General features: G+C 31.9%; 1 protein-coding gene across 1 annotated transcript; it reads left to right on the top strand.

The window, feature by feature from the left end:
* The first annotated feature begins 738 nt into the window (after nucleotides 1-738).
* LOC113757456 (monodehydroascorbate reductase 4, peroxisomal-like) lies at nucleotides 739-16,455 on the top strand. The gene is made up of 4 exons (XM_027300734.1): nucleotides 739-1,301; nucleotides 15,818-15,869; nucleotides 15,971-16,031; nucleotides 16,376-16,455. The coding sequence occupies exons 1-4, from the start codon at nucleotides 739-741 to the stop codon at nucleotides 16,453-16,455; spliced, it is 756 nt and encodes a 251-aa protein (XP_027156535.1).
* Nucleotides 16,456-24,470: the final 8,015 nt, after the last annotated feature.

A 24,470-nucleotide genomic window follows, 5' to 3' on the forward strand; every position in this document is an offset into this window, starting at 1 on the left:
TAGACACGAAATTGAATCAATCAAATCATTCAAATAAAAATAAACAACCCATATTCAACAAATTAAAACAAACAAGGATCCAATTGAAAGAATTAAAGAAGTTTGAGGGGTCAAATCATTATTATGACAAGTATTAAGGGTCTAAATTAAAATAAAATAAAATTAATGGCTTAAGATGGAACCTACCAAAACAAAATTAAAATTCACAAAAAATAAATGAAAAACCGTTCGTTACAATTAAACAACAAAAATACCCAAAATTTCACTAAAAATCCAAATCAAAATCATAAATCTCTCAAAAACTATTAAACCTCAAATTTCATCCTAAAATTCACTAAAAATCTATCCAAAAATCACATTAAATCATATCAAAGAAAAATAACATGTTAAAAGGATAAAATTGATTAATTTTCCAATTTTCTGGGTCATAGTGGCATTATAGGGAACTTGAGGGGTTAAAGTGCAATTTTTGGGAAAATCCCATGCAAAGCCACGAGCTTTCTTGTTCTTATTTCTAGGGGTGAGCAATTACGGTAAATACCGATTTACCGACCGAAATCGATTTCAATTTGGTAAATCGAATTTGGTAATTCGGTAATTCGGTCGGTAAATCGGGAATATAGTACTAGTTAAAATCGAATTAGGTTCGAAAACGGTTTTATAGTTTTTGAATTCGGATATACCGAATTCGAATTAATTTCGGAATTCGAGAAAGGTGGGATTAAGGTGAATGGGAAGATGCAATCTAGCAACACTTCAGTCTATGCAGTTGGGGATGTTGCCGCTTTTCCAGTAAAAATGTTTGCTGAAACACGCAGACTTGAGCATGTAGATTCTGCGAGGAAGTCAGCAAGGCGTGCTGTTGCTGCTATCATGGAGCCAGAAAAGACGGGTGAATTCGACTACCTGCCATTCTTCTACTCCCGCGTCTTCACATTGTCTTGGCAGTTTTATGGAGACAACGCAGGGGAAGTAATTCATTTTGGGGATTTCTCGGGAAAGACTTTTGGGGCTTATTGGATTAATAAGGGTCATCTTGTTGGTTCTTTTCTGGAGGGTGGAACCAAAGAGCAGTACGAAGCTATAGCCAAGGCCACGAGGCTTAAACCGGCAATTGAAGACCTGGGTGAGCTTGAGAGGCAGGGACTGGGATTTGCTTTGACAGCAAGCCAGAAACCATCATCATCATCACCTCCTCTTGTTGCTGGCAGTTCTAATCTCGTTATCGAGAAACCATTACACGCTTGGTACGCAACTGCGGGTGTGATTGTGGCTGCATCAGTAGCAACCTTTGCATACTGGTATGGCAGGAGGCGACGAAGCAAAACAGGCTGCGATTGCTTCAGGAATTCGGACAATTCGGTCAATTTGTGTTTACCGAATTCAATCCGAATTGAATTCGAATTCGAAATTTGGTAATTCGAATACGAATTAGGTCGAAATATCTCAACACCATTTACCGAAAATTACCGATTTCAACCTACCGAATTACCGAATTCGAATTCGATGCTCACCCCTACTTATTTCTGCAACTTCAAGCCATTTAGTAACCCAGGCAACTTACAAAAATTTGAAACAAAGCTTCAAATCCAACACATTAGATTCCATAGACCCTCATCAAACACAAGATTAAACATGCAAACAAAGGAAATCTAAGATGAGAAAACTGGCAAGTTCCGAATTCATTCACAGGTTTCCTTCTGCAATTTTTCTGCTGCAAACTTGCAGCTCAAACCCACGTAGATTTCATACAAAAAATCCAACAAAACTCATTATTTATCAATTTATCAACCAAACTCACATAAATCCCGAATCATCAATTTTAACATAACCCAAGCATGGTTGTCTATCTTTAGCAAATCCAACAGAGAGAATCTAGGCAAAGAAAGCAAGAAAAATAGACTAAAAAGGTCATGCAAATCCGAAGAGAAAAAAAAATCTGCGATCTGCTGAGTTCGCTTGTTACAAGTGTCAGCCATAAACTTCAACTGAAATTCATAGATTCACCAAATAATATCCTATAGGAGACACAAACTCCTGCCCCCCAAAACCCAAGCCAAACTCATGAAATCTTCAACCAAGACCAGAACAGAACTCAATCTTTAACAAAATCTCATGTATCAATCCGAAGCAATCTTCAAGGAGGGTATTAATCTAACGAAACTAGAAGCCATCATTACCTGTAAGCGATTGGAGACTGAACCCACGTGCGAAATCTGGAGAAATGCGTTTGGATGATAAATTTGGAGCTTCAAAATTTCCTTCAGGGGCTGACAATACCACAACTTGAAGTGTCAATTCAAATGGTTTGGAACTGTTTTCCCCAAATTTTCCCTGAAAAAAAAACTCCTCCATAGCAGTTCCAGATATTGTAGAAACGAAGAAAACTTCCTATTAGTCCGAAGCAGGGGCGGAGCCAGAAAAAAATCTTAGTGGGGGCAAAAATAACACTAAAATTTTTTATCTACTCTTTTTCTAATTTTTTAAGCAAAAAAAAAAGTCTCATGCATAAAATCACCATTTCACAAGTTAAAATATTTATCAAATAACCCATTTATTAGTTATTACATTAACTAATCAATTTTCAAATTTCTTTAAAACAGTAATAGTCTCATGCTCTAGAAATATATTTGCAAACAAATTTAAAATAATAATAATAAGAAGTAATTGTTTAGAACCTGATTTTGATGGTCTCCTAAAGTTGGTGAAAAGAGCTGCAAAATGTGGCGGACCCAGGTTCTAGAAGATCAATTGATTCTGGTGCGATCTCTAAATCGGATGAAGTAATCAATAGAAAGAGTAACAAGCTTTGGTTGTGGAAGAAAAAATGGCTCTCGTATGTATGTTGGGGAGTGGCGACAACCGAGAGCCAGAGGAGAAAAGGGAAATTGGGGAGTGAGGACAAAGAAAGTAAATGATAATTGGATAAAGTGATAAAAAGAAAGAGTAGTTGGCTTGGGTGTGGAAGAAAAGGAGCCGGTTGTGAAGGGAAATGGGGGACCACAGGAGTAAAGGGAACTTGGGGAGTGGGGACCAGAAGGAATGACTGATATAATTGGTACTTGGCCCTGTTGGAGGGAAAATGGGGACTAGAGGAGGAAAGTGAATGATATAAATTTTGTGACCCATTCTTTCACATTTTTTCTAAAAAAAATTCTGGGGGCACATCTAAAATTATGTCAAAATTGTAGGTGTATTATAGGAATTTAAGGGGGGCAGTGGGGGCCCGTGCCCCTAGTGCCCCCCCTTTAAATCCGCCCCTGGTCCGAAGTATGATCGGAAATAGGAGATGAAGCGGGCTGATGAATCAGCCTGAACTCGAAATTTTTCTTGGCAAAAACCTTTCCCTTCCCTCTCTGATTTCCTCTCTCTTCCTTTCTAATTTTCTTCCTTTTTCCCTTTGATCTTTCCCAGATCCTTTCTCAGATTCCCCCTTCCTTCTTTTTCCTTCCCTTTTCCTCTTTTCTTCTTCCCCAAACCCTCTCTCGGCTTCCTTTTGGTTTCTTACTCGCAGCTTTTCTTCCTCAGCCTCCTCTTTGTTTTCCAAATTTTCTTATGCTCCCTTGATTCCTTTTCCTACCCAACCCTCCTGTTTTCTCTCCCAAAAACCTTCTCCTTTCCCCCAGCCGACCACCCCTTTCTCCTTTTTCCTCTCTTCCTATTCTCTCCACTTTTCCCTTTCTCTCTTACTCAGCCTCTCCCTCTCAATTTCCTCCCTTGCTTTTCCTTTTTCTTCCTTTTTGCTTTTGATCCCCCGTAGCCTCATCTTGCTTTCTTCCTATTTGTTTTCAGTTTTTTCCTCCCAATTTTCCTAGTCTTCCAAGTGCCCTACCACCTCACCCTCTAGAAGTTATGGTGTCAAAGGAACAAAGAAACACTTGTCCATCGTCACCCCCCCACCTAGCTAGCTTGCATGGTCTCCACTTGGCCCTATTGCATGCGTGTCACATATTATTTTGTATTTTGTATTTTTCTTTTCAAAACCAATTTATGATAAATAAAACGCTAATTTCTAATTACCTTACAAAATGTCATTTTATTTAGAAAAAACTGAGTTTGAAAAAGATAAAAATGGATTTTTATTGGGAATTTTCTTCTTCTTCTTCTTTTTTAGAAATTTGATAATAATAATAATAGTAATAATAAATAATAATAATAATAATAATAATAATGTTTTAAAAAAGAATGATGAACGTAATTTGCTTCCACCAATTTTAATCAACTAAAATAAAATAAAATAAACACAAGAGTAAATAATAATAATAAAACTAAAATTTTGGTGTCTACAACTGTAGGCCATTTTTTGTTGTCGAAAGCTAAAATAGGGGAATTGACTAGTCAAGGGTATTTTGGTCATTTATTAGACTATAGAGCTCCAAGTCAGGTGATTCTTGATGAATTGAAATGCTAACTCAAAGGGCTACAATTTTCATGTTTTGTATAAGAGTTAGTTCAGCGTCCATCATCGAGAAAATAATAGTTAAATTTGGTACAAAAACAGAGCAAAGTTGAAAATTGACAAGAAATGAAAAAACCTGCAAAGGAGGAAAACATGAGGTAAATACGCGATCTCAGCTCGCATTTTCTTCAATTGCAACTGCAACTTGTGCTCTATTCACACAAGTTTTTTGATCAATTCATCTGCAACAATTTCGGCTGGATATGAGCAAGCAAACGTAGAAACTTGTAGAAACAACCTTTGAAGATTTCAATAGGCAAATTTTCCACTAGAAACAACTCATTTTAAGCTTTAATTCCTCTATAAATAGGGCCTTTGGAGAGCTTGTTTCATACCCTTGGAAGGCTAGAGACACTATCAAAAATATAGTTTTCATTAGTTTTTCTTAATTCATTAGTATAGTATAGTTAGTATAGTTTTTCCATCTTATACTTGTAGATAGATTTGGATGAAGATTTGAATATCAAAGATGGAGAGTTGGACCTCATGTGACAACAGTGACCTCTCTCCTATCACTTTCTTTTTTGTATTTGATTTCATGTTTAGTTATAATACAAGTTTGGATTTTATCATGTATTGCTAAAGTTTATGCCTGGAGTTATGGATGAACTTTCTATATTTTGTTTGTGATATTTATTTGATTATTTGATAATATTATTTTGAACAAGTTATTTATCACTTTTGCTTTTCTAATTATGATTAACCAGCCATTAATTATGATAATCTTAAGATGTTAAGTTTGCAATGAGAATTGGAATTTAACACTAATTTAAGGAAGTGCTAAATCTACAAAGTACACTCATGAGAGTAGAGGTGCACCTTTGTGACTTTAGTGATTTATTTTATATAATTTCATAGAAGAAATGAGCTTATAGTTAATTTTGCTTATAGTTAATTTCATAACCACGAGAGTAGGTATGACTTAATTACAAGTATAGTTGATTCACTATGAGAGTAGGTTTCATGTATATTAGGAAATTACGCCATAACTAGCTAAGATAGTAATATTCAAGTAACCGGTAATTTCATTTGCAAGAGTAGTAAGGAATTTCATACCTCTAGGAGCTTTCTATTGTTATTTGTATTACTTTTATTTGATGTTCATTGTGTAGATTTAATTTCTTGTACTTGTAATAGTCTAACTAATAAAAAAGTTTGAAAACTATTGGTAATTGACAATTTTTCCTGTAGGTTTGACCCTTAATGGTACTATACTCAATCTTGACTTATATACTTATAGAAAATCGCGTGTAGGGTATTTAGGATTTTATAAATATAAAATTTGACTATGAAATGAGTTTAATTGTTATATGTATACCCCGCGCTTATCAAATTTTTGGCGCCGTTGTCGGGGAAGATTGGTTTAATATTAGTGCTAAGAACAACTTTATTAATTTAGATATTTTTATTTGCTTTTCTTGTATTTGTTGTATCAAGTGTCTCGCTTGTTGAGTTTAGTGTCTTGTTGAGTCATGTGTTTTCTGTTTAGTGTCTTGTTTTTGGTTTGTGTCTTTTAAACTATTTTTCTTGACTAATCTTGCTTTTGAAATTATTTGAAAGCATTTTTAGGTTATAAGGAGGATAGTAAACAAAAGGGGATAAAAAACTTAAGAGAAGGAAGTTCAGCAATGGACTGCAATTTTTAAAGCTTCTATAATGGAGGTAACCAAGGAAAACCCGCATGTATATATGAAAATGATGGTAGTAGTGCATTAAATTCTCAATTGGACATGTTCACATCTATGTTTGAACAAAAGAGGAATGTTAATGTTTTTCAATCTAATCATATGATTCGTGACTTGTGTGGAGATTATCATGTTACTTATGAATGTATGCAAGTACAAAATGGGGATTATTATGATGAATTTGGGCATTACAATTCTTGTTTTGATCAATAGAACCCTAGTTGGGATAGTTGTTAAATTATGGTTGGAATAATCATTGTGTATATAGTGAATCTTCAAATTCTTATGATTACCAATTCGAATGTATCCAATATGAATCTAAACCATCTTGGGTATAGAAAAGTTAGCTAATGCACCTTTATCTTTGGAGCAAACTAGTGAAAGATTAGCTAATGAATCTAAACCAACTTGGTAGATAGCTATCGAAAGGTTAACTAATCAAATTGATTCAAATTTAAAAAAAAACTAACTAATGCGACTTTCGGTCATTTTGATAGGATCGAGGAAAGATTAGATGAACTAGCTTCTCACTTTGGGATAATTCAAGATCAATTGCATGTATTGTGTGAAGTTATTTCTTCTAATAATATGCAAATTAACCCTAACATGAGTGGTAGGGATGTTGCATATAAAAGTGGATGCCTTTTTTTATGACAATGATGACTTTGGTTGTTGTTTTAATGAAAAAATATCAATTTCACAGAATAATGTCTTTGGAACTAAGCTTGAACCTCAAGAGGCAAGCATGAATGATTCATATATAACCCCTCTTAAGGATTGTGTTAAGAATGTAGGTTCCAAAATCATAGTCACCAAAAAAAGGCAAGTGGATGTTCCTTTGGTGAGTACTCAAATGATGTACATTTAAGGTAACATTTATGAATCACTTAAGATTGGTAAGCTACTTCTATCTCTCTTATCATTAGAATATGTGACTTTTACTATAGAGCAACCATTTGTTGATCTACCACGTCCAAAATTGATGGATTATTCATTAACAAAATCTCCTTGAAAAATGAGGTTAAATAATCAAACTAATGAATATAAAGAAGCGCTTATTGGGAGGCAACCTAATATTTTGGTGATTTCTATTAATTTGGTATGCTTTTATATTTAAATCATGTGTTTAAGTTGTTTTGTTGTTTTTCATTTGTACGAACGGAAAATAGAAGCAAATGTGGCCAAATGAGATGAAAAAAGTGAAGTTTGATCAAGGATCCTTGTTTTTCAGGTTGTATAATTGATTTGGTTCAACTAAAGTATGAATTCTTTTTTGCTTTCTTCAATTGTGATACCAGAGACGGTTGAACATTGCCTCTACTTCTCTCTTGACCTTAGTTTGTCTGCTACACTACTAATCTCTTGTCACATGTACATTGGCTCTGACTGTGAAATTTGTTCATTTGTAATGAAATTCTATGTGCAGGTTCATTATAAAGTATCGGTGTTAAATTTGTTGATCTGTCCGTAGAAAAGCAATTGGATTTATTTGTCTAGATTAGAGGGCAAGCTTCTGTTCAAATCTAATTTGTAGAGGTAGCAATGAATGTAGGTGGGTTATAGTTAAATGGTTAATTGCTCTTTTTGCCTGGAGTCTACTTCAGTTATGACATAAAAGCTACTTTTCGTAGGAGTCTACTTCAGTTATGAAGTAAAAGCTACATTTCGTAATCTTAGGGAGGAAAAAAACATGTGAAAGGATGTTTGTAGCATCCATCAAGATGAATTTGTAGGTTGATTTCCTTCATAAAAAGTTATTGAAAAAAGGGATTGGCTATAGATTTACTTTTATAGATGCATAGGTTGCTGAAATTAGGAAAATAAATTAATATTGTATTATCCATAGTTGTAAGCATTTTTTTCATAGTTTTTTGTAAGAGGTTGTTTTGCATAGTGGAGCTCTGAATGTATACAAAAGACAAAACTTATACAAAATCAAAAGATACACATTTCTTTCAAAAATCTTTTGGAACTTTTTGTAAGGTTTGCATTTTCCTGTTTCTTAGTCCAATGCTATCGTATAAAAACTTTGTTTGTCTTGATTGCTGATCTGTTTGAAAAAGTTCAAGCTTTTAAAGCCTAAGAGTTGCCAATCTATACCAGTTCTTGCCTCTAAGGACAAGCACTGAGCTAAGCATGAAAAATATTGGCTGGTTACGTAAACAATCAACTCTGTTGAATTGGAAGATAATACTAATCATAATTATTCAATAAGAAAGAAAGCATTAAGGCTGACAGTTACATTATTTAACAAAGGGTTACAGTTAGTTTATCTTTATTATTCTAGCAAACAATCTCGTTGCATTGATTCTTAGATCATTGATAATTTATTGTACCTATTAAATACTAATATATCGTATCGATATCTCACATTAAATAAATTAGTAGTCCAAGTCCAATAGGTACAAAAATCTCTTCAGCTTGGTAAATAATTTGAATAGGTACAAAAACAGAGGATGCCAATGGAATCCTTATAGTTGGTTAGCATCTCTATTGATGATGGACTAATTAAAGGCAACCTTGAGCCTTATTCACAGTCTGTATTCTATTCCAAGCAGTGTTTGTGGCGAGTAATGATCGCCTTTGGCATCTAATTCATTTCTTTGAGATGATTAGGCATCTGTTGTGATGCTTTCCTTTAGATAATTCTTTCGTGGTTACCTAAGAAAGCTTCCTTTTTACCTTCTAACAATGAGAATTGTGTCAGGAAAAAAAGGAACCGTGTCAGAGGGTTGAGTTGATCCAATTACTTGTACTGCTCTCACCAATTGATTTTGGAAGTTAGGTGTGTGGCTACAGTAGAGGAATTTCTTCATGAATTGGTCAAGAACTTATGCAATACTGATTCATTGATATTCTAGAAATGGGTGTTTGGAGGGACAGGCATTTAGGTTGTGCAATACTATAGTCAATTGAAAGTTGTATGGAAGAATTTTGTCAAACATGTTTGTTTGCCCACTAAACTCATCAGTTTTTTTTTTTTTTGTAGAACCAAGAATATATAAATTTACAATGTAATGTGTTTGTCAATGGACTAATTCCAGTCTGCGTAGTTATGATTCATGATTGACAGGTATTGCAAGCAAGAAAACATGGAAAATACCGTTAGAATCTTCAATGATATGAGAAAGATAGAGATAAATCCCAGTTTGGTCATTTAAATCAATATTGGATGGTCCATACTAAGACCAATCTGCAGATGCAAGGATACTATTGCTTCGCACTAGCGGGAATAGGAATAATACAATGCAGTGAATCTAAGTGTGATATATTTCTCCAGATTGTTCCTATCTATTTTTTAGTACTTCCTAAGTAATTGTCCTATTAATGCATTCCCACAAATGTATAGTAATTCTCCTGTGGAAAAACTGGTTGTTTTTTGGGCTGATCTTGTTCCCCCTTCTCAATAAAATCTTGCATTTTCTTCTATTTTTTGAAGGAATTAATCGTTTGACTTCTAAATTATCCATATTACATTCTTTTGACCTCTGAATAATATATTATTGCAAACAAACTTCTCAATTTAAAAAAAAATTATTCTGTCAAATTTAGCTATTAGTGTTAACGGAACGAGAGCTAAAAGTGTATAGAATGCCCTTAAACTATTTTCATTGTGAGGTTTTGACCCCTAATCTAAATTTTGTCTCAGAGTAACCCCTGAATATTTAGAAGCGTTTAATTGGAAGGGAGATAAAAACTAAAACGAGGAAACAGAGCAGAAATTAGCGTTTACAGCTCTTGAATAGTTATGTAGACATCTGATCTTTGCGGTGAGAATGTAAGTCTCTTTACTTCCATGTATGAATTTACATGTATCATTGATGAAATTCAAGTAGTATAATTGATTTCGTTCAACTAGAGCATGAAGTCTTTTTTTCTTTTCTTCAATTGTGATACCAGAAACGGTTGAACATTGCCTCTACTTCTCTCTTGACTTTAATTTGTCTGCTGCATTGTTGTTCTCTTGCCACATGTACATTGGCTCTAGCTATGAAATTTGTTCATTTGTATTGAGATTCTGTGTGGGGAGGGGGGTTCATTATAAACGATCGGTTAAATTTGTTGATCTGTCCTTAGAAAATCAATTGGATTTATTTGTCTGGATTAGAGGGCAAGCTTCTGTTCAAATCTAATTTGCAGACGACCCAGAGATAGCAGTGAATGTAGGTGGGTAATAGTAAAACGTTTAATTGCTCCTTTTGCCTGGAGTCTACTTCAATTATGGCATAAAAGCTACTTTTCATAATCTTAGAGGAAAAAAAACATGTGAACGGATGTTTGTAGCATCTATCAAGATGAACTTGTAGGTTTATTTCCTTCATAAAAAGTTGTAGAAAAAGGGATTGGCTATAAATTTACTTTTATGGATGCATAGGTTGCTGAAATTAATAAAATAAATTAGTATTGTATTATCCATAGTAGTAAGCATTTTTTCATAGTATTTTTAGGAGGTTTTTTTGCATAATGGAGCTTTGAATGTAAACAGAAGACACAACAAATACAAAATGAAAAGATACACATTTCTTTCAAAATCTTTTGGAACGTTTGTAAGGTTTGCGTTTTCCCATTTTTTAGTCCAACGCTATGGTAGCCTTTCTCATTCAAAGAGAGATTCAGAGAAACACTATTAGAATTCAAGTTCTACGAAGATCAGGAAGAAATGAAGAATTTCTTCAACATTACAAAGATCAAAATAAACAATTATCTAACCAACTTAAAGATGTTGTTTATTGATTTTGCAGGAATATGGATTCAAAAGCAGGAAATACTAGACCTAAGACTCCTCAAGATTATGAGATGAGTCTTACTCCTGTAACTCAAAATAGATTTCAAATATTACAAGATTTTCCAGCCTTAACTTACAGTCAAGCTATCTGCACGCCAACCTCATCTCAAATAAGACCAATTCAACAAAAGCCAAAACCCCCAGAAAAATCCATTGAAAATACATATTTTACAAAACCATTTCATCAGCATATTACCCTAACTATAATTTATAACTAATCTTGGAACTCCTCTCTTTTTCAGCTTGATTCATTACATAAAATGCAGCACAACTCCAAGGTGATTTTGAAGGTGTTATTAATCCTTTATCTATTAATGTCTTTATTTCTTTTTTACAAAATTCTAATAAATCAGAATTCATTTGTATTGGTCTTGCCTTAGTTGGAATGATTCAAATATAATACTTTCAAAGTTCTTTTTCATTTATTAATAAATTTATTAATTTATTTTTAATGTCTTCTTTTTCTGCACAAATCTCCGTAATTTTTTCTTTTAACTTACATTTGTTTGCTTTATGACCTATTTTTCCACATTTATAACAGACAATTTTAGTTTTAATAAATTTTCTCTTGTTTTCTGGTTTATCTTCTTTAGATCTTTTATATCTTATTTTCTTATTATATTTTTTAACTTTCTTTTTATATGCTGATGGTGATTTAATTCTTTTAATTCCAAATGCATCACAAAATGATCCTACTTCTTTTGTTTTAGAACCATATTTTATTTGTAATTTTAATTCTGCAACAAACATTAATCCTTCTTTTTTCACAAATGCAAATAATTGTTCAAAAGTAATATTTTCAAATGAAATTACATCTGTTCCCATTTCCTTTTGTAAACTATCCATTATTCTTTGTGAAAATAAGCTTGGTAATCCTGTTATGAATCTTTCTTTCCAAAATGAAGCATTGCAATCTGGTCTTCTTAATATATTAGTTAAAAACATATCTTTATACCATCTAAAGTCTGATAATGTTGGACATCTTAAATTTGTTAAAAATGTTTTATTAGAATTTAATTCTTCTTTTGAATTTCCTATAAAATACATTACTATTGTTACTATTAGAAATTCTGCAGCATCTGATTGTATTTGAATATTTCCTTGTTCGTCTTCAATCTCTTGTGTATGTTCTAATATAGATAATTTATCTTGTAATGTTAAAGCATTATCCCACCAATTTTTTAGTTGTCCAGTAAATCCTGAAACTAGTAATGTTGCAATATTTCTTTCTTGAATATTTTTAATTTTATAAGCTAATCTAGCCATTCCCATTTCTTGTAAATTATTTAATACTTCATATTCTGCTTTGCCATCTATATTCCATTCATATATTGAGTCTCCATCATATTTAGTAGTACGAAATTTTGATCTTTCTTCATATTGAATATCTGGAGGGCTAGGTCTTGAATAATAATTCTTTGTACTTACCATTTTCCAATCTTTATTATGGTTATTATAAATCCTTCTTCTTTTTATTTTATTTATTTATTATCTTCTTTTTCTTCAAATTGGTTTTTTATTGGTAGTATTATATCTTCTTCGATTTTTGAATTTATTGATTCTTCAGATGAATTATTTAATTCTTCAGATGAATTATCTTCTATTATTTGGTCTAATGTATTTATCCTAGGAGTTGGAGGTTTTACTTCTGTAGTTAAATTCTGTAATTCTTGAGATATCTTATTTAATATATTATCTGTATTATTAATTTTTTGATTATTAATATTTTGAACTAAATCTGTTTCTTTTTCTCTTGTCAAGCTTCTAGGTTGAAAATGAGGTGCTGAAATATCATTAGGAAATTTTAATTCGGGTTTCTTTATGGTATCTATTTTTGTATTTAGTACTTCCATATGTTGAGATATTGTATGAAGAATTTGATTTGTATAATTATTTTGTTGATAAATCTTTTTGATATCTTCTAAATTTATTGTATTATTATTTGCACTTGATTCAGCTTCTCTACCCTTTTTAAAAGGTGAGGCTATTATGTCTCCTTTACCTATATTTATTTTTACTTCTTGTAATGGAGGATGTATAGATGTTATTATTTGATCATCTTTTAATTTTCATTTTTTATATAAATTAGTTTGAACATTTATTTGAGATGTATTATATACATTATTTATTCCTAATTTTGAAGTATAGAATGATAGCCAAGTAAAGAAAGGAAAATCAAATTTTTGCTTTTCTAATTCATTTTTCCATTCTATGATTAATTTTCTTTTATATTCAGATTCCAATTGAAAAAACCAAATTCTTTTTTCAGTATTTTCTTCATCTTCAAAATCTTCTTGTAAGTATTTATGATTTATTTTATATGGTTTGTTTATTACATTTATTTCTCCTTTCATTTGTGAATGGGTTGGAGAATATTCTGATTGATTCTGATTTATAACTTCTGGAATAGGAGTTTTATATTTAAAGTTTGAGGTACTTTCTAAGGGAAAATTAATTTCAGTTGTTTCATAATTAGAATGTCTTGCTGGGAGCCAAGAATAAATTGAATCAGGTTTTTCTCTTAATGATGAGAATCTTATTAAAGTACTTCCATCAGGTTTTTCTATTATATCTTCTGCAGTAGTTTGTTCTATATTTCTTGCTATTTGTGGATTTTTAATTTCAAATTCACTAGGTATAGTTATTTCATTCCATTTTAATCTTTTTGGAATATAAGTCGTTGGTCTATCTGCATCTACTTGTAGTAAGGTTGTTTCTTCTTTAAGAGTTGGGATCATTATAAATTTAGGATTTAAATGTGAAGATAACGGTCTATAATATATTCTATATATTACAACAAAATTCTTTGTATGTTTTTCAAATTCATTTCCTTGTAGGTGAATATCTAATATGACTGAATTCAGAATATGTGGGTCTGTTAGATCTATTGAAAAATTTGGAGCACAGTTAAAATATATGGGTCCATTGCAAACATTTGTCTGAATCATAGAAAGTAAAGAAGTTTTATATCGTTTGAGTCTAGTATCTCTTACTGCTAAATATATTGGAGCATCTACTCCTAAATGGAATAAGGGTTTTACTGCAATTTGCATTAAACCTATATGAATATATCTATATCCTTTACTTAAATATCTTTGAATTGTACTGTGATTTAATAATGGAATGACTTGATATTCTTCTTGAATAGATATTGTTTCTTCATGAGTTTTAACTGATAAGGATGTTTTGAAATCTAAAGGGCCTATTCTGCAAATATGTTCTATTTTTTCTTCTGGAATTGTCCAATCTGAATTGTTTATAGGCATATGATATTCATGACTTTGTACTATATTAGCTTGCTTTGAATTAGATCCTATTTTTAATTGTCTAAGAAATGCAGCCATGTTTTATATTTGATTAAAGTTTTACCTAATCAGGAACAACTGAGCACTGTGCCGGGAACATCCTACCCTGGACTTACCAACGGTCTAACAAGGCATCAAAGTCTTACCAATGATTTCAGTAAAAGTTTAATAAAATATGTAAACATAAATGCATGAATTAGCCAAGTCAAAATAGAAACGTAATTCAAATAAAGTAATAATAGTTCAAAATCTTAAATATGCATTTGCATGTAAATGTATGTGGCTTTGATACCACTTCTACCCAGGCCACTTCTTTCTATTGAAATGTTCATAGAAATTTAGTATAAAATTGGACTTACTGAAAATTTAGAGTGGCCTTTGATAACGGAAGCTTGTTGAATGAAGTAATCCTTGATCTTCTTATTAAATTATTTAGAAAAGGATACAAGAGAGGTTGAATACAGGAGTAGTTGAATAAAAGAGGGTTTGGGAGATTTTTCTAAGGATTTTACAAGAGGAGGATTTGATCACTTATTCACCGATGCCTTCTCTTCTGATTTTGATTCTATTTATAGAAGCATCGTCTTTTGCATTTCATCTTCATTTAAATTTCATTTGCCTTTTCTTTGAAATGTGGCCGACACCTTTCTTTAAAAGTCATTTGGGTCTTGTCCGCATGGTCCTCCAAAAGGATCAAAAGTAGATTCGGATGATCCAGCTGACTCTTCAATTTTGTCGGTTTCTTCCTTCTTATCTTGCTTTTGTAAATAGTCCAAATATTCTTTATGCATCTCGGGATTCTGCATCATCTTTTTCATCAAAAATTCGTTTGAGATTGCCTCGGATGCTATACTGACACCTTTTTCTTTATCTTTCTTTTTTGGAGTGGTTGGCATAGTGGTTGGAGTGGTTGTCATAGTGGTTGGAGTGGTTGGCATAGTTGTTGAAGTGGTTGATTGATTTGTCCACTTGAGTTTGTCTCCGGTTGTCAGGAATCTTATCACATTTGTTTGATCTCCATATTCTTGATTGAATCCGGTCCACCATTTGATCTTGAATTCTCTGACTAATGACATTGGAAGGGGTTTTTCTAGGTCTTGATGAATTTTGAAACTCCAGCAAAAAATCCATGGTACTTTGAATTCTACATGGAATAATATTGGCTTTGTATACTCTTCCCCCCTGGCTTTTTTGAGATAGGTTTGAAATCCCATTAAGACATTTGGAGGTAAGATTTCTTTTTGAGGGCCGAACCATTGCCACCAATGGCTAAACCAAATTGGAAATTCTCTATTGCAACTTTCTTTAAAAGTAAAGAACCATGAATGGTTGAATGGTCTGTATAGGAAAGCACGATACCAGGCCATTTTGTAATCTTGATATGTAAATCCATCTGGAATAAATCTGACTGAGAATGATTTTTTAGAATAAAGAGAAGTCCATTCATTTGGGGAACAAACTTTCTTTATTATGCACTTTGAATGACAAATTATATTTGGATTTTTTCTATCTGGAATAGGGAATATTTCTACAGATTGAGTATCTGTAAGAATTAATTCATAATAATCCAAATTTTTTGAAGGATCATCTGGTTGCCAATAACATTTTTGAGGAAAGATTCTTTGAGTAAGCTGGTTGAGTGTAGAATATAATGGTATTTCTTGGAATCTGGTTAAAGTAATATGTTGAGTAAATGGTTTTGTGAAATAGGAATTTTCATTGGATTTTTCTATAGGTTTTGGAATTTGTTGAAGAGGTCTTATTTGAGAAGAAGATGGAGTACGAGCAGCTTGACTGTATGTCAATGCTGGAAAGTCTTGTAATATTTGAAATCTATTTTGAGTTACAGGAGTAAGACTCATCTCATAATCCTGAGGAGTCTTTGGTCTGGAATTTCCTGCTTTTGAATCCATTCCTGCAAAATTAATAAACAACATCTTTAAGTTGGTTAGATAATTGTTTATTTTGATCTTTGTAATGTTGAAGAAATGCCTCATTTCTTCCTGCTCTTCGTAGGACTTGAATTCTAATAATATTTCTTTGAATCTCTCTTTGGATAAGAAAAGCTCTCTCTTTTGGTGTAAGGGTTGCGTAATGGCTTTGCTGAATATATACTGTATTGTGTTTGGAAATTTGATAGGCTGGAATGCTTTGTCTTCCATTGCTGGTCTGAATAAAATATTGATATCCTCTGGATTGAAGAACCGCTTCTTTGTTTAAGAGTTTAGGAGAATCTCTTTGGGTTCTTAGATAATTTGTATATTCTCGATCATTTCTTTGAGCCATAAGGTCACGATCCATGTCCTTGTAAAAATTCTCTAGTAAGAAAATCTGGTAATGAATTATTTTCTCCTTTAATAAATTCAATTTCAAAATCGAAAACAGATAAAATAGCTTGCCATCTAGCAAATATTTGTTTTGAAACTATGTTCTGAACATCTTTTTGTAAAAACTCTTTTGCAGATTTACAATCTATTCTAATCAAAAAAAATTTATTATATAAATCATCTTGAAATTTTGATATGCATAAAACTATTGATAAAATTTCCTTTTTAATAGTTGAATAATTCTTTTGAGGATCAGACCATGTTCTTGAATGAAATCTAACTAATTCTTCTTTTGATTCTTCTATTCTTTGTTTTAATATACCCCCATATCCTAACTCTGATGCATATGTTTCAACTATCATGAATGCTTTAGGATGTGGTAAACATAAACATGGTAATGATTTAATTTTTCTTTTAAATATTTTATTTTTTGAGTATGTTCTTATGTCCAAGGTTTTGGATTTTTCTTTAATCTATTAAATAATATAGAGCATTCTTGTCTTAATTTAGGGAAAAATTCTGCTATATAATTTAAACATTCTAAAAACCTTTGTAATTGATTTTTATCTTTTATCTCATCTGGAAATTTAATAGTAAATTCTAAAGCTCTATTGATTGGTTTTATTGTTCCTTGGTATATGTCATGTCCTAAAAATCTTATTTTTGTTTGGAATAATTTCATTTTTGGAGCAGAAACTACTAATCCATTTTTCTTAACTACTTTCAAAAATATATTCAAATGTTTAAAATGTTGTTCTATTGATTCAGAAAATATTAATACATCATCTATATAAACTATGCTAAAAGAGCTATAGGGATTAAAAATATCATTCATTATATTTTGAAATTCTGATGGTGCGTTTTTTAATCCAAATGGCATTACGTTCCATTCATAATGACCAAAAGGTGTTGTGAATGCTGTTTTGTATCTATCTTTTGGTGTTATTAATATTTGCCAATGTCCTGATTTTAAATCAAATTTTGAAAATATTTTTGCCTTAAATAATCTATTGAGCAAATCTTTTTTATTAGGAATTGGATATCTAATCCATTGTAAAACTTTATTTAATGGTTTATAATTTATAACTAATCTTGGAACTCCTCTCTCTTTTTCAGCTTGATTCATGACATAAAATGCAGCACAACTCCAAGGTGATTTTGAAGGTGTTATTAATCCTTTATCTATTAATGTCTTTTTTTCTTTTTTACAAAATTCTAATAAATCAGAATTCATTTGTATTGGTCTTGCCTTAGTTGGAATGTTTTTTTCATTAAACCCTATTTCGTAGGGTAATTCTATCATATGTTGTTTTCTATCCCAAAAAGCATTCGGAATATCTGCACAAATTTCTTTTTGTAATAGTTCTTCTAACTCTGAAATTCTTTTTTGCATTTTACTTACCTTTAATTGTTCTTCAATTTTTAAATAAGATTTTTCTTCCTTTATATAATTTATTTGTTGTTGTACTTTAGTAATACTATTTATTGTTTTATATATAGAGGATGTTTGTAATGTTTGTAATTCTCTTTGTTTTACTGGGGTTAGAAATCTAAAGATAACTCTTTTTCCCATTATATTTATTGAAATTCCTTCATGGCTTACATAAACTGGGTAAATTTGAATTAAAAAAGGTGTTCCTAATATTATATCATGATTTATATTTTTCACAATTATAAAATTATGTCTAATACAATATTCATTGTTACATATTGATCATTTTGTAAATTTATACTTTACTTGTAAATTTTCTCCATTTGCTGCCATTAATGTTTCTTTTGTTCTTTCACAATATTTAGTAGGAATTATTCCTTCTTTAATACAACTTGAATCAGCTCCACTATCTATTAAAGCTACGTATGTTTCTTTAAAATCTTCTACTGTAATGGTTACTAAAGCATACCATTTTTGAAATATCATTTTTTCTATAATATTTATATATTGAATTTCTTCTGTTGGTTTTTCTGATATACTTATTTCGTCTGTTTTAGAATTGGAAGTTGAAGGTTGATTTTCTATTAATGTTATTTTTGCTTCTATTTCTAAATCTTTTGTTTTTAGTTCTATAATTTCTCGTTGTAATTGTTTTACTTGTATTTTGAGATTATTTATTTCTGTTTGAAGATCTTTGGTAGTTTCTTTCTTCATTATATTTATGTTTGGATATTTATCTATTAATTTCGAAATACTAAAAGGTTCTATTATTTTTGGCATTTTATCTTCTTGGATAATTAGACTTTTTAATCTTTCTAAATATTCTTTTTTAGCTATTGGATCTTCTATTTTTTCTATTATGTCTAAGAGGAACTCTTTATCTTCCTTCTTAGTTATAACATTTATATATTTTGAAGTGCTAGAACAATTACAATTTTCTTCACTTTCTGAACTAGGTATATCATTATAATAATCGTCTTCAGAACTTTGATCTTTTTCATTTATTAATAAATTTATTAATTTATTTTTAATTTCTTATCTTCGTTTGCACAGATTTCTGTAATTTTCTCTTTTAATTTACATTTGTTTGCTTTATGTCCTATTTTTCCACATTTATAACAAACAATTTTTCTTTTAATAAATTTTTTCTTTCTTTCTGGTTTATCTTCTTTAGGTCTTTTATATTTTATTTTCTTATTATATTTTTTAACTTTCTTTTTGTATGCAGAAGGTGATTTAATTCTTTTAATTCCAAATGCATCACAAAATGATCCTACTTCTTTTGTTTTAGAACCATATTTTATTTGCAATCTTAATTCTGAACATAACATTGTAAGGATCGAAGACAACCAATCAAAAAACCAATCAATAAGCAATTAAAAGATCGCAATATAACAATAAGTAAATAAAAGGGAAAGAATTGCAAACCAATTAACTACCCAACTCCTCTTGAGCTTGTAGATTAATTGAAACAAGCTACTTCAAGTTGATGAATTACAATCACTCTTGTGCACAAAGGAAGGTTCACCTCCTCCTTGCTCCGAACTCCACTCGGTCAAGTCAGGACGTTTTACTATCTCTCAGGACAACCCTCACAGAGCTACACTCATGAAGTATTCACTCACAAATGAAAAGCTTATAATGAACCTCACACCACTAAGACTACAAATCTTCTTTTTGGAGTATTTTCTCACTAAAATCTCTCTAGATCTTTTGTATCTTCAGTGTGTAAAAGTTGTTTGAAGTATCTGACTAACCACTATTTATATGTGATCAAGAAAGTGCCTCATTAAAGCTTCCAACGGATAGAAAGTAGCTGAAGAGTCAACTAGCCATTGGAGTGTCGGACGTCCGGTACTCCTGTTTTTTGCGTCCGACAGCAGGCAGAGAGTTTGAGAAATTTTCTTCAATTCTATCGGACGTCCGGTAGGCTGGTTTTCTACGTCCGAAGGTATGATGTAAAACTGGAAATTTTTCTTCAATTCCTTAGGACGTCCGGTGAGCTGGTTTTCTGCGTCCGAAAATACTCAATGGTTGTCGGACGTCCGATGCAGTCTTTTTGAGCTTCCGACAGCGTTCGTCGAGTTTGAAGGATCCTATCGGACGTCCAGTACTTGCGTCCGAAGTTGTGCAATGATTATCGGACGTCCGATCCAAGCTTCTTGAGCGTCCGACAGTTTCAGGATACTTTGTCCCTTTCAATTACATTTGATCTTTGATTCTGATTTGCTTCGCAACTGAAAATATTTCTTGAAGAGATATTAGAATTATCCATTATTTTGTAAACATCAAAAGTTAGGGATCAAGGTCAACATTCTCCCCCTTTTTGATGATAACAAAACAATGGATGTGAGAAAGAAAAAGATTTTGCATATGAGCAAAAACTTCCCCTCAACCAATGCATCCAAAATTTTTAAGTGCCAAACTCATAATCTCATAATAACTCCCCCTTACACATAGCATCCATTTCTCCCCCTTTTTGTCATCATAAAATGAGAGTAAAAAACCAACTATCATAACCCAACAACAATAACAGAGTATAAGAACAAAAAAATGACAGCAATCACCAACATATCACAGAAAATTTGATATCAAAAGAAGTATCAATCATATGACAGAGAGTTTAACAAAGCAAATCATCATTAGATCAGAATAGTTCTTTTCTCTCCCCTATTTTAACATCATACAAATTCAGTAATATTCAAAAACATCAAGAAAAACTCAGTTCAAAACATCAGAAACATCAAAAGAGAATTACAAAAAAGCATTATGAGCAAGATTCTCATCAATCTACCAATATCTCCTACTTGCTAGAGTTAGTATTATGTCTAACTATCCACATGCATTTCATGCCATTTCTCATGTTTTTCTTAACATAACAGTTTCCTGTAGTGTGGCCAAATTGACAGCAGAAGGTACACATAGTCATTGGATTAATCACATCAACAGGTTTAATGAATCTGACTTGTCCTTTTCTATGAACAGAGAACTCATTTGCATTGTAATTCAGCCTTCTCTGATGAGTACCAAAATGAGCTTTTGTGTCGTTTATTTGAGGACAGTTCTGTTTCTTGATTTGAATCAGTTGACTAAGATCATCCATTCTTCTTCTCAAGTTACTTTGTTCATTTTTGAACATTTCACAAAGTTTTATTTTTCTATCAAGCTCAAAGTGTAAAACAGTTTCACTCTTTTTAAAGAAATCACTTTCAGTTTTCAGTTTTTTATTTTCTTGAAAAAGACGTGCATTGTCCTGAAGAAGAAAGCTAATTTTATGTTTTAATTCCTTGTTTCTAGTATAAGATTCTTTCAAACTATCATGCAAATTTATAATGAAAGATTCAAGATCATCATCAGTTTCATCATCACTTTCAAATTGAGAGTTAGAAGATGTTACCTCATCATCTCCAATGGCCATAAAAGCCAATTGTGCAGATTTTTCTTCCTCTTCAATTTCACCATCGGAGTTGCACTCATTCCATGTGAACTGGAAGTTATTGAATCTGGGTTTTCTTTCACCTTTTCTCTTCTTCACTGGACACTCACTTGCATAGTATCCAGGTTGGCCGCATTTAAAGCACTTGTCACCTTGCTTTTTGTTGGCTTCATATCTTCCTTTGTTTCTTGCATTGTTGAATTGATTAGAATCTGAATTGCTAGGTCCTCCTCTTCTAAATCTTTTTTTGTTGAGAATCCTCTTGAAATTTCTTGTGATGAGAGCAAGATCACTGTCATTAACTTCCACATCTTCTTCATCTAGGGAGGCAGAATCATTTTCATCTAGTGATGCCTTTAGAGCAATGCTCCTTCTTACTTTCGCATCCCCCTCCTCTTGCACTTTGGATTTAAATTTCAGCTCATAAGAGGTTAGAGAATTAATAAGAGATTCAATAGGCATAGTATTCAAATCTTTAGCCTCCTCAATAGCAGTCACTTTATTTTCTCAATCATTGGACAATGCATTCAGGATTTTTTTATTTTTCTCACCTAGAGAATATTCTTTTTCCAGCACCTCTAAATCCTTAATGAAGTCATTGAATCTACAGTACATCTCATCAATGTTTTAATGAGGTTCCATCTTGAACGATTCATACTTGGTAACCAAAATGGATTTCTTTTGTTCTCTAACATTCTCACTAACTTCATGAAATTCTCTCAATTTATCCCAAATTTCCTTGGCTGACTTGCAGCCTTTGACTCTAGCAGATTCATTTGAATCTAAGGCACAATATAATACATTCATGGCTTTTGCATTTAAGGTGAGATGAATTCTATCCGCAGCAGTCAGTTCACTTCTCATTTTTTGTCTAGATCTGTGAGTATTTTCATCTATAAGAGAGGTATCATATGGACCTTCACTAATAATAAACCACAATTCAATATCAATAGACTGCAAAAAGATAATCATTCTTTCTTTCCAACTCACATAATTTGACCCATTAAACATAGGTGGTCTAATGACAGAATGTCCTTCAAAAAATATGGCATTATTGGTTGTCATTTTTACTCCCAAGCCGATTGAGCTTAATCTCTAGGAGACCAAACTCTGATACCAATTGTAAGGATCGAAAACAACCAATCGAAAAGCCAATCAATAAGCAATTAAAAGATCGCAATATAACAATAAGTAAATAAAAGGGAAAGAATTACAAACCAATTAACTACCCAACTCCTCTTGAGCTTGTAGATTAATTGAAACAAGCTACTTCAAGTTGATGAATTACAATCACTCTTGTGCACAAAGGAAGGTTCACCTCCTCCTTGCCCCGAACTCCACTCGGTCAAGCCAGGACGTTTTACTATCCCTCAGGACAACCCTCACAGAGCTACACTCATGAAGTATTTACTCACAAATGAAAAGCTTATAATGAACCTCACACCACTAAAACTACAAATCTTCTTTTTGGAGTATTTTCTCACTAAAATCTCTCTAGATCTTTTGTATCTTCAGTGTGCAAAAGTTGTTTGAAATATCTGACCAACCACTATTTTTATGTGATCAATAAAGTGCCTCATTAAAGCTTCCAACGGATAGAAAGTAGCTGAAGAGTCAACTAGCCGTTGGAGTGTCGGACGTCCGGTACTCCTGTTTTTTGCGTCAGACAGCAGGCAGAGAATTTGAGAAATTTTCTTCAATTCTATCGGACGTCCGGTAGGCTGGTTTTCTGCGTCCGAAGGTATGATGTAAAACTGAAAATTTTTCTTCAATTCCTTAGGACGTCCGGTGAGCTGGTTTTCTGCGTCCGAAGATACTCAATGGTTGTCGGACGTCCGATGCAGTCTTTTTGAGCGTCCGACAACGTTCGTCGAGTTTGAAGGAACCTATCGGACGTCCAGTACTTGCGTCCGAAGTTGTGCAATGATTATCGGACGTCCGATCCAAGCTTCTTGAGCGTCCGACAGTTTCAGCATACTTTGTCCCTTTCAATTGCATTTGATCTTTGATTCTGATTTGCTTCGCAACTGAAAATATTTCTTGAAGAGATATTAGAATTATCCATTATTTTGTAAACATCAAAAGCTAGGGACCAAGGTCAACAAACATTAATCCTTCTTTTTTCACAAATGCAAATAATTGTTCAAAAGTAATATTTTCAAATGAAATTACATCTGTTCCCATTTCCTTTTGTAAACTATCCATTATTCTTTGTGAAAATAAGCTTGGTAATCCTGTTATGAATCTTTCTTTCCAAAATGAAGCATTGCAATCTGGTCTTCTTAATATATTAGTTAAAAACATATCTTTATACCATCTAAAGTCTGATAATGTTGGACATCTTAAATTTGTTAAAAATGTTTTATTAGAATTTAATTCTTCTTTTGAATTTCCTATAAAATACATTACTATTGTTACTATTAGAAATTCTGCAGCATCTGATTGTATTTGAATATTTCCTTGTTCGTCTTCAATCTCTTGTGTATGTTCTAATATAGATAATTTATCTTGTAATGTTAAAGCATTATCCCACCAATTTTTTAGTTGTCCAGTAAATCCTGAAACTAGTAATGTTGCAATATTTCTTTCTTGAATATTTTTAATTTTATAAGCTAATCTAGCCATTCCCATTTCTTGTAAATTATTTAATACTTCATATTCTGCTTTGCCATCTATATTCCATTCATATATTGAGTCTCCATCATATTTAGTAGTACGAAATTTTGATCTTTCTTCATATTGAATATCTGGAGGGCTAGGTCTTGAATAATAATTCTTTGTACTTACCATTTTCCAATCTTTATTATGGTTATTATAAATCCTTCTTCTTTTTATTTTATTTATTTATTATCTTCTTTTTCTTCAAATTGGTTTTTTATTGGTAGTATTATATCTTCTTCGATTTTTGAATTTATTGATTCTTCAGATGAATTATTTAATTCTTCAGATGAATTATCTTCTATTATTTGGTCTAATGTATTTATCCTAGGAGTTGGAGGTTTTACTTCTGTAGTTAAATTCTGTAATTCTTGAGATATCT

This window comes from Coffea eugenioides, unplaced genomic scaffold, assembly GCF_003713205.1.
Source record: "Coffea eugenioides isolate CCC68of unplaced genomic scaffold, Ceug_1.0 ScVebR1_3093;HRSCAF=4240, whole genome shotgun sequence".
Classification (NCBI taxonomy): Eukaryota; Viridiplantae; Streptophyta; class Magnoliopsida; order Gentianales; family Rubiaceae; genus Coffea; species Coffea eugenioides.